At 39.9% G+C, this 11277-nt stretch overlaps 1 protein-coding gene across 1 annotated transcript in view; it reads right to left on the reverse strand.

Moving 5' to 3' along the window:
* CTSD (cathepsin D) overlaps window positions 1-11277 on the reverse strand; it is a 79773-nt gene that overhangs the window by 34538 nt on the left and 33958 nt on the right. Inside the window, exons 4-7 of the mRNA XM_053720482.1 lie at window positions 10568-10686; window positions 9357-9556; window positions 2532-2654; window positions 2154-2298 (exon numbers count right to left, since the gene is read on the reverse strand). Coding sequence (XP_053576457.1) covers window positions 2154-2298; window positions 2532-2654; window positions 9357-9556; window positions 10568-10686 — 587 coding nt within the window. The remainder of the gene's footprint in view (window positions 1-2153; window positions 2299-2531; window positions 2655-9356; window positions 9557-10567; window positions 10687-11277) is intronic.

Consider the following 11277-nt stretch of genomic DNA (forward strand, 5'->3'; position numbering starts at 1 on the left):
ACCTCCATACTATGCTTATTAAAAGGACCAGTGAATACAGTAGATTTGTATGAGAAACAAATTTTAAAGTTATATCAATTTCCTCTCCTCCTGTATCATGTGACAACCATCAGCCAATCACAAATGCATATAAGTATATCCTATGAATTCTTGCACATGCTCAGTAGGAGCTGGTGACTCAAAAACTGTAAATATCAAAATACTGTGCACATTTTGTTAATGGAAGTAAATTGGAAAGTTGTTTAAAATGGCTGCTCTATCTGAATCATGAGTTTAATTTTTACTTGAGTGTCTCTTTAAGTGTATTTGGTGTTCAGTGTCCCTTTAAAGTTATTTGTCAGGTAAATACAGGTCACTCCAGCAAGAATAAATGTACAGAACATTCCTGCGCCTATGCAACCGGTAACACTACAAGTTTTCAGAAAACTAAAAGCAGAATATTTTAAGAACATTTGTCTAGCTTGCAATGTCAGCACACAGGAGGAGGAAATTGTTTTACAGTGTGACTGACTTTATGTACTGGCATTTACAGCCTCCCCAGACAAGTATTTCCTTAAACAGGATTATTAGTGTGGCAAAACCATAGTTTTACAATAGCAGTGAGGGTACTAGGTGCTTTATGTACAGAGTAATGATGTGAATGTATCAAGTCAAATAGGTGGATTCCAAAAAAAGCAGGGTGGTTAAAGAATCAATCCAGGCGGTTTATTTCACCACCCCTGTTGCTCTCTCTCCCCCCTTCTCTTTTGCTCTCTCTCCCCCCTTCTCTTTTGCTCTCTCTCCCCCCCCCCATTTTCTTTTGCTCTCTCTCCCCCCCTTCTCTTTTGCTCTCTCTCTCTCTCTCTCTCTCCGCCCCCTCTTTTGCTCTCCCCCCCCTCTTTTGCTCTCTCTCCACCCCCTCTTTTGCTCTCCCCCCCCCTCTTTTGCTCTCTCTCCCCCCCTTTTGCTCTCTCTCTCTCCACCCCCTCTTTTGCTCTCTCTCCCCCCTCCTCTTTTGCTCTCCCCCCCCCTCTTTTGCTCTCTCTCCCCCCCTCTTTTGCTCTCTCTCCCCCCCTCTTTTGCTCTCTCTCCCCCCCTCTTTTGCTCTTTTGCTGCCAATCCCTAAATTAAAAAAAAAAATCTAATATTACAGAAAATAAAAAATCAAAAATTACCAAAGTTTACAAAATTAAACCTAATCCCTATGAAAATAAAAAACACCCCCTAATCTAAGAATAAACTGCCAGTAGCCCTTAAAGTGCATTTTTGCAGGACATTGCCCCAAGATAATCAGCTCTTTTAAAGAAAAAAGTCTAAGATCCCCTAACAGTAAACTGTAAACTTTGGTAATGTTTTTTTATTTTCTGTAATGTTAGCCTTTTTTTTATTTTTTGTAATCTTAATTTTTTTGTGTGTAATTTAGTTAATTTGTGTTAATTTAGGGGGTGTTTGGTTAGGGGGCTTAGTAATTTAGTTCGTTATTTGCGTTGTGGGTTTTGGCGGTTTAAGGGGTTAGTAGGTTAATTAGGTTTATTGCGATGTGGGGTTTTTGCGGTTTAGGGGTTAATAGGTTAATTATGTTTATTGCGATGTGGGGGTTTTGCAGTTTAGGGGTTAACAGGGTAATTAGGTTTATTGCGATGTGGAGGTTTTGCGGTTTAGGGGTTAATAAGGTAATTAGGTGTATTGCGATGTGGGTGGTTGATGGTTAAGGGATTAAGGGGTTAATTACTTTATTATTTTGCAATGTGTGGGTTTGCGGTGTAGGTGTTAATACTTTGTGCAGGAGGCATTTTTTTTTTGTAATGCTCCGTTTGCCTTCTCTGCATCCAGGTGAATTCTGTTGGCTGCCTCGCGCTGCCAACATTCCATTGAGGATGCGTGCACAACTGCCGATGGTGACGGACATTACAAACGCAATTATAGTATAGATATTTTCCTTGTTTTTTTTTTTTTTTAAATAAACAGGGAAATCAATGACACCTGACAAAGCAAAACTGCATTGATTATTGCAAAATGCTCTCTGACATAAAACTGCAGTTTCATAATACTTTCAATTTGTGTTTAATGTTCCTTTAAGTAACACTGCGAGAACCTGTTCATAGCCTTCTGATACAGTAACAATCTACAAATACGCTCCCATCCCTGTCCCATAAGATACTAGTATGTCTCACCTCCCCATGGATAAGTGGTGTGGCCCCAATAGCATTCTGTAGAGCCGTTATTTCCTTTACTGGGCCAGTTATTAGAGAGGTTCCTGTATCAACAATAGCTTCACATCCACCCTTGCACAGAGTCAACTGGTCCCCTATCAACATCCTGTAAGAAGAAATGAGAAAAAATCCAGTTTGTAAATACTCATGAATTGAATGGTATCATATCACTATAAAGTGCAGAGAATAGTCATAACAAACTTGCCATAAGTCTCTTTATGAATTCAAAGAAATACACCATGAGCTGTAAAACATTCACATATAGAACACAGCGATGAAGTGTCATTGTCTATGGATGAATAAAACCTACCCCCTCTCGGTCTGCCTGGTCTTACTTACTCGTCCAAGCCCACCTGCCAGTAGGCTTTGCGCGTTACGTTAAGGTAGTTGAAGTCTCCTGTGTAATATTTTGGGTCTGTGCCCCCCAGTAGCAGCTCACCACCAGGCTGGGTGTCAGGGTTCCTTAGGATGAAAGAATACAAGAGGTATAATGTGTTAGAGGAGCAGACAATAATAGCAAATATATAACATTCTAATGTCATCTTAATGTCTCAACTCCAGCCTACAAAAAAACAAGGTAATTAATGTTTTGACTGGTTAATTATATACACACATACTGTATGTATATGTATATATATATATATATATATATATATATATATATATATATATATATATATACATACACACACACATATACACATACTGTATATACACCCCCCCCCACATGTATAATATATATATATATATATATATATATATATATATATATACACACACACACATATACATATATACATATACATATATATATATATATATATATATATATATATATATATATATATATATATATATATATATATATACACATATACACATACATACATACATATACACACAATTATCTTTTTTAAAAGCTCATGTCCTGAATAAATCAATGTTTTCTTGACACCCTCAAAAGTGGTGTCTCCACCAGCAAAGCAAAGACCCTTGTCCTCATCAGCCAATAAGCATTAGTAGGAAGTACTAATCCAGTAGTATAGCATTTATTTCTATACAGTTTTAGTATTTTTTTCAAGCAACAAATATTTTAACATGGTTTTTAATGCAATGTCCTTTAAGGAACATTAATAGACCAGACTGAAATGATTTCCCTGTGCATCAGCTGTGTCTGTTATGACAGTTAAGTTACTTAATATTACATGTAAGCAAATACACTCCGGCCTGTAGGGTTTGTTGGAATGAAGACTCTGCATGTTGGTTTTACACTAATGTTTAAAGCAACAGTTTACCTAAAAACTATCTCCTTTTATTTGTTCCCAATTATTCATTTTACCTGCTGGAGTGTATACAATTGTTTACAAATAGCTCCTTATCCTTGATATTGGCATTCAAAAGAGCTGATTTAGCCTGTAGTACCCCTACCTATACTGAAAGTTTCTATACCTAGGTATAGGCTATTGAGTAAATGTGTAAACAGTCAGCAGAACAAATTAAACTCACAATGGGAGGTGGAAGAGATAAAGCTCTAAAATGTTCATTTTCAATTGTACTTTCTAAGTATTGTACAGAGACAAAGATAAGAAAGGGAAGCATTTGAGTGATTAGATAACGAGATCTAATCTGTCAGCAAGCTTGGCCTATTTTGATGGGCTGTGGTTTCAAAGAGCAAATCCAGCCATTTCTTTTGCAAAAAAGAAGCATACATATTTCTCATACATACATTATTCACTGCAGCTGTCATGGAGAAGACATTTAGGGAAAAACAATTTTACAGTGAACTGTCCCTTTAACTATGATCTAGTTCCCATTGCTGATATGTTTCATCTATACATCCTCCCTTGGAAAACTTATATCCTCCTTTGGGTTTCAGTACCACTTATAAGCTGATGATAACCAAATCTATCTTTCCTCTCTTGATATCTCTCCCTCTTTACTCACCCAGATTAGCAGCTGTCTCTCTAATTTCCTCTTGTAGGCCTTCACACCACCTCCAACCTAACCTGTCTAAACCCAAGCTGCATCTTATCCCCCTCTCCTAGACATCTCACCCCTGACATTTCTCTTACAGTTGGACATTCTGTTCTGAACACCTCATCCCAGGTCTGCTGTCTTGTTGTCCTGCTTGACTTCACACCGGAATTCCTTACTCAAGAAACTACAAAAATACTAATCCTTTCCCTCATTTTGTCACGTATCGACTATGGCAACTTACTCAAAATATCCTTTCCAAACACCAACTCTACCCCCTCCAATCTATCATGGATGCTTCATCCAGACTCATCCACTTAAGTCATCAGCTGCCCGCCCTGAAAGTCTCTACACTGGCTCCCCATACACTCTAGAATTACCCATAACCTAAAAAGCACTCAACAACCTCACTCCCAAGTAGATATGTGCGTTCAGATCCTTCGTTAGGATACGGATACGGAAGAAGAAGGTGACCGCTTGTGCACTCCGCTCTTTTTTAGAGACATATTTCTTGTAAAAGTTCAAAACACTGAGATGTGGATTTGCACAGATCTTACTTCATGTGTTGAACTTCACAAGAATAAATACAGCTCTGAAAAGAGCGGAATGCCACGAGCGGCCACCTTCTTCTGCATCCGGATACTAAACGAAGGATCAAAATGCACATGCCTACTCGCATCTATATTTCCTCTCTCATCTCCAAATACTCCCTGACTCGTTCAGACTTCTTGTTACCACCAGTTTACAAAAGCAACGGAAACCAAGTCTACGTTATTAAAGGGACAGTCTACACCAGCATTTTTATTGTTTCAAAAAATAGATAATCCCTTTATTACCCATTCCCTAGTTTTGCACAACCAACAGTTATATAAATACACTTTTTACCTCTGATTACCTTGTATCTAATCCAAACTGCCCCCTTATTTCAGTTCTTTTGACAGACATCCATGTTAGTCAATCAAAGCTGGCTCACCTGAACTCCACGTGCATGAGCACAGTGTTATCTATATGACACACATGAACTAACACACTCTAGTGGTGAAAAACTGTCAAAATGCCCTGAGAGAAGAGGTGGCTTTCAAGGGCTTAGAAATTTGCATATGAACCTCCTAGGTTTAGCTTTCAACTAAGAATACCAAGAGAACAAAGCAAAATTGTTGATAAAAGTAAATTTGAAGATACTTTAAAATGGCATTCTCTATCTGAATCATGAAAGTGTATTTTGGACTAGACTGTCCCTTTAACTCCATAAAACAGTTAAACACATAACCAAAGTCCCACTCGGGAGCAAGAACACGGCTGGTGATTGGTTGCTACTTCTGTATACAAACCGTAATTGGCTCACAATCTGTGCCCTGCACAGGGCCTCCAATGTGTTGCAGGACTTTAGCTATGCGTTTAATCTCTTTGCAAGAGTTAAACAAATAGACAGCAAGGGGAACTAGAGCTAAATATAATGCACTCTAATTAACTGTAGCAATGTTTGCATTAGAACCTCCCTTTTCAAAAGGAGATAAACTTGGAATAAAAGTGATATAATGTGCTAGAGCATTTTCTTGCTGCACTGCTGCTTGCATAGATCTCACAAAGGGGTTAAATAAACACACAGATAAAGTTAGCTACTGGTCAGCAATGCATTGTTGGTCCTGAGCTGTGATTGGAAGCTACACACATATGGCGCCACTGATTGGCCAAGCTGCTGCATTCAGCTCAAGACCAGAGGTGCATTGATGCTCTACAGTGGAATTTAACTATTTGTTAAACATGCTTGTGAGGCTTAAACATATTTCTATTTAAGTGCAATAATAATGCTTTATCATATTTATTATTCTGCCGTCATGCCCCTATAAAAGCAAATAAAAAACTTTGAAATTGTAATTTAAAAAAGTGCAATTATGAGTTTAAAAAAAAAACAAAAAAAAAACCAACTTTGCAATATATGCTCACTATTTATTTTGTACCCCTTTTCCTGTAATTTAATTCTGGAAATTGTGGGATTTCCAACTCCCCTGAGTTTCCATAAAGCAAATGCACTGCCATGTTGCCATGTCTAGATTTCCCTTATCTAATGTTTTCTACTAAAGATAATTAGGGACAGATAAACTGTGCAAACATGGTGGCACTCATGATATAGGAGCTAAAAAACAAAACAAAAAAACTTTACACTTATCTTTCAAAATTATATTTGTTAAATAAATATTATTCTCAGGCTAATCTCTGCTTTAAATATATCAGCATTATATCTAATGTTTACTGTTCCTTTAAATGATCATTAGAAACTGCCTTCTTGATTACACTGCGTCATCTGACCCATATACTGTCAGCCACGGCATGAGGGCACCCGTAGGCAGCACAGCCTTCAGCAGAGGGTGCTGCACTGAATTGCTGGTAAATTAAATTCCCACATGATGGCATCTTTCAACACTCTATGCTCTTGAAAGCTTTATGGCAATACAGATTAGACCTTATACTCTCCAGTGATACAATTCGCAGCACACCTTCTTTGTTATTATATTATATTTCCTGCGGTGCCTAAGACTGTATATCAAGAAGCTCAGCCTCTTGTGCAATAACACAGATGGAGCAGAAATCTGTCCCTTTAAGGAACTAGCGGCAAGTCCCTTCTCCAAACCGTCTTGGAGAAAGGAAAGAATCCTGTACACCCTGACCTTATGCCAGGGGAATCCACGCTCTTCACACCAGAATAAGTAGGTCCTCCACACCTTATAGATGAGACGAGAGACCAGCTTTCTAGCATGAATGAGTGTATCAATCACTCTCTCAGAAAAACCTCTCTTGGCTAGGACTAAGCATTCAATCTCCAAGCAGTCAGCCTCAGAGAATCTAGATTCTGATGAACAAAGGGACCCTGTTCCAGCAGATCTCTGCGACAAGGTAACCTCCATGGAGGAGAAGAGGACATCCCTACCAGATCCGCAAACCACATCCTTCGTGGCCACGATGGAGCAATTAGGATCGCCGAAGCTTGCTCCTGCTTGATGCGGGCCACTACCCGAAGTAGAAGTGGTAACGGTGGAAACATGTAAACTAGTTTGAACCTCCAAGACACAGCTAATGCATCTATCAGCTCTGCCTGTGGATCCCTGGACCGTGACCCGTATCTGGGTAGCTTGGAATTGAGCCGGGACCCCATGAGATCTATCTCCGGCGTCCCCCACCTGTTGCAAACTTCCGCAAACACCTCAGAATGCAGAGACCATGCCCCTGGATGAAATGATTGTCTGCTGAGGAAATCCGCTTCCCAGTTGACCACATCCAGAATGTGGATCGCTGACAGCGAGCAGTTGTGGGCCTTTGCCCACTCCAGAATCCGAGATACTTCCCTCATTGCTAGGGAGCTCCTCGTTCCCCCCTGATGGTTGATGTAAGCCACTGAGGTAATGTTGTCCGATTGGAATCTGATAAACTGAGACGAACCCAGAAGAGCCCAAGCCTTCAGAGCGTTGAAGATCACTCAAAGTTCCAAGATGTTGATTGGGAGAAAAAGATTCCTCTCAAGTCCACTGGCCCTGTGCCATCCTGGCACCCCAAATGGCTCCCCATCCTGAGAGACTTCCGTCTCCCATGATGGTCTCAAGAAGGATGTCCCTTGGGACAGGCGATCTGGACAGAGCCACCAAGAGAGCGATTCTCTCGACCGGTTTTCCAGAGAAATCTGTTGAGACAGATCTGAGTGGTCGCCGTTCTATTGCCTCAGCATGCACAGTTGCAGAGGTCTGAGGTGGAACCTGGCGAATGGAATGATATCTATGCTAGACACCATGAGCCCAATTACCTCCATACACCGGGCCACAGATGCCCTTGAGGAGGTCTGGAGGGCAAGACAACTGGAAGTAATTTTGCAATGTCTCTGGTCTGTAAGGAATATCCTCATGGATATGGAATCTATTATCGTGCCCAGGAATTCCACTGTGGTACTGGGCACCAGAGAACTCTTTCCTAAGTTTATCTTTCATCCATGAGATTGAAGAAGAAGAGCTCTGGAATGGTCTTCTGCCAGCCAGCAGGACGTAGCCTGGACCAGGATGTCGTCCAAGTATGGCGCTACTGCAATTTCTCTGGACCTCGCCTCCGACACTTCTCTGCCATCCTCCTGTGACGAAAGGCAAAGAATGACTTTGGGATGAGGGGAGTGGGGGAGGTATTTAAGCCTTTGGCTGGGGTGTCTTTGCCTCCTCCCGGTGGCCAGGTTCTGTATTCCCACAAGTAAGGAATGAAGCCGTGAACTCTCCTCATATTAAGATGGAAAAGGTGATTGTGTGTGAGAGAAAGTGTGTGTGTGTGAGCGAGCGTTTGTGTCTTTGGGAGTGAGAATGTGTGTGAGAGCGTGTGTTAGTATGCGAGTATCTTTGTGTGTGAGAAAGTATGTATATATATATATATATATATATATATATATATATATATATATATATATATATATATAAAAATATACAAATCAATGTAAATATTTGCATAGGAAATTAGTACATCTAGGCAAGTATCCCCACTTGCTTTTCCCCAAAAATTCTTAATATGCAATGTTTCCAATGCACAAGAGAATTGTGGGTAAGATATGCAAATTAGATATGCAAATTCTCAGTTTTTTTGCTTCAAAAATACTGTTTTGACACAGCGATCCTTTTAAACAGGATTATGACAGCAAACCAGAAATATATAAATAAATAAATAAATAAATAAATAAATAAAAGAGTGTGAGCATTTCTGAGAGAGTGAGTGTGTAGGAGTGTTAATATCTATGTGCAAGTTTTTTTTGCTGTGCCTGTCGCAAGGTGTTCGTATTTGGCCTGAACTAAAGGCGGAAAGAAGCATAGATTAATAATACAGGGGTGTCAGGAATGTCCCAATGAAACAAAGCGTTTGTGTTTTTTTTTTATTGTTTTTACTGTGATATTTAGACCAAGGACTTATGGAGTGATCATACATGCCCTATTACTAGACAACCAGGGATCATTGCTTTATACTAAGACAAATAAATAGACATTATTATTAAAACATTTGGAGAGCATAGGAGTTTGAAGCCATCATGCCATAAAACTATCACTCAAAATCTGATGTCCCTCTAAATGCTGTTGACAATAACATGCTCCTGCTTTAGACAGTGCAGTTGGGGGATCATAAGAGTGAACATAGACCAGAGCAGATGAGGGTTGCACTATGTACACTTACCTGTTAAGGTAGAAAGAGAAGACGTTCTCCTGCAGAAGCTTCTGAGAGATAATATTATCAAATACAGGGGTTACGCCATCCACAGATATCCGAGGGTAAGCCATGCCCAGAATCCCATCAAACTTAGCTGCAATAAATGTGATGCCAGGCTGCTTGATGGCCTCCCCAAAAATCTGTCCTTTAACTGCCAGGTTACCAATCTAGAGTGGATACAGGATGTTGAGCATTAAAGTACCGTGTCACAGAAAAGGTTTAGAACTAAAATGTGTCACATCACAAACAGGAACCTGGGAATTATTAATGCAGACAATATGAAGCTTAGTAAACAATGTGGCAGTGCAGCAGGGATGAAGGTTTTAGCTGCAGAAAAGTGAGGCTCATAAAGCACTTCATGTACTTAAAAGGGAATAAATAAAGTATATTCCCCATATGGGAGATGGACAAATACAAGAATGCCTGGGAAATGCAGAAGGATGCCCAGGAGTTAAAGGGACATTATACACTCAAAACAATATGGGGTATTTCAATAAAGGATATAAAGATAATAAACTTTGTCATTGACATGTATTATCAATTTTGCCTCTAAAGCCGATAAAAATGATAATAAAGTTGGAAGTAATGTAACTACATAAGAATACGTCCGTAATACGGCTAGGCTATTGAGCAAGCATTTGTCCCTTACTCCCTAGCAAGTACAAGCCCTGCAGGGACAGCTGTGAGCGCTATGCGTGATTCATAGGGATAATAAAAGCCTATACCTATATTTCATGTGTGAGACTAATGACATTGTGCCGAGCGGCAGTTTACAGTGTGGTATATGGCTATATCATGTGTGTTCTACATATCCCAGCATAACGCTCACAGCTCTCCCTGCAGGGCTTGTACATGCCCTATTGCAGAGTCCATCATCAGCCGCAACCAGCATTTACCATTGCAGATATAAAATCACAGTACAAACAGGCTATAAAATAATCAAGCATACACAGAACACAGCATGGGCAAGCAAGCTAATCCCATCTGATTGATGGTGGTGCAATCGAACTCACACCTAGTGGGAGTAGACAACCCACTTAGGGAAACGCTAACGATAAAGCAGAGATTTTTCAAAGCAAACATTTCTAGGTAGGTTTACTGCAGCTCTTATTTCTGTTTTCAATGTATCTGAGATTATACAAATGTAAAGCAGGAAACAAGACTTATGCAATTCTTACAGTCAGTGTGTCCTCACTTAGGTATCCAGACAAACTTCCACTTCCGTACTGGATGGCAAATTCTGTGCCATTCTTTACGTAGGTACTAGATTTAGAAGAATCATATTTATGGTGCAGATCTGAAATAGTAAAAGAAATCCAAACCTCAATGTCATCACACATTAAAGCTATGCAGGAGACATGTTTAATGATAAGATAAGCAAGTGACTAATAATGTGCCATTGTTATCACAAGCTCGCTATTAGCCATGTCAATAGAAAGCACAGATCTATACAAACATCACTCAGTTCCGCTGTAGGGGTTGTTAGTGTTTAGGTTAAATGTTCAGCATTTAGTGGTAGACCTACAAAGACAGGTGATATTAGTCTGGCCTGGCAGGAAAGCTGAAAAACAATACATATGACCCTGGTGTAGTGGAGGTTCTTTTATTTTGTGCCTTCTAGATTGTTGGGTTAAGAAAGACTGAAAAATGCCCCAAGAGTTGCTTCCATCTGCCCTAACTCTAGCCATGGCTTCCCCGATTTAATTACCGGCTTCATGGCCTTACAGGGAGCTCAGAGGGAATTTCCGTGACTGCCACTGTCCTGGACTCTTACATTTCTGAACATGTCTAAGACTGAGGGGATTGAGGTAGTGGAATTAAAAATAGAAGCATTACTTCTGCCTATCTGGTAGCACCAAAAGAGGCACAACCCAAATACCTTGTTAAT

This window comes from Bombina bombina, chromosome 7 (genome assembly GCF_027579735.1).
Source record: "Bombina bombina isolate aBomBom1 chromosome 7, aBomBom1.pri, whole genome shotgun sequence".
NCBI classification, from domain to species: Eukaryota; Metazoa; Chordata; class Amphibia; order Anura; family Bombinatoridae; genus Bombina; species Bombina bombina.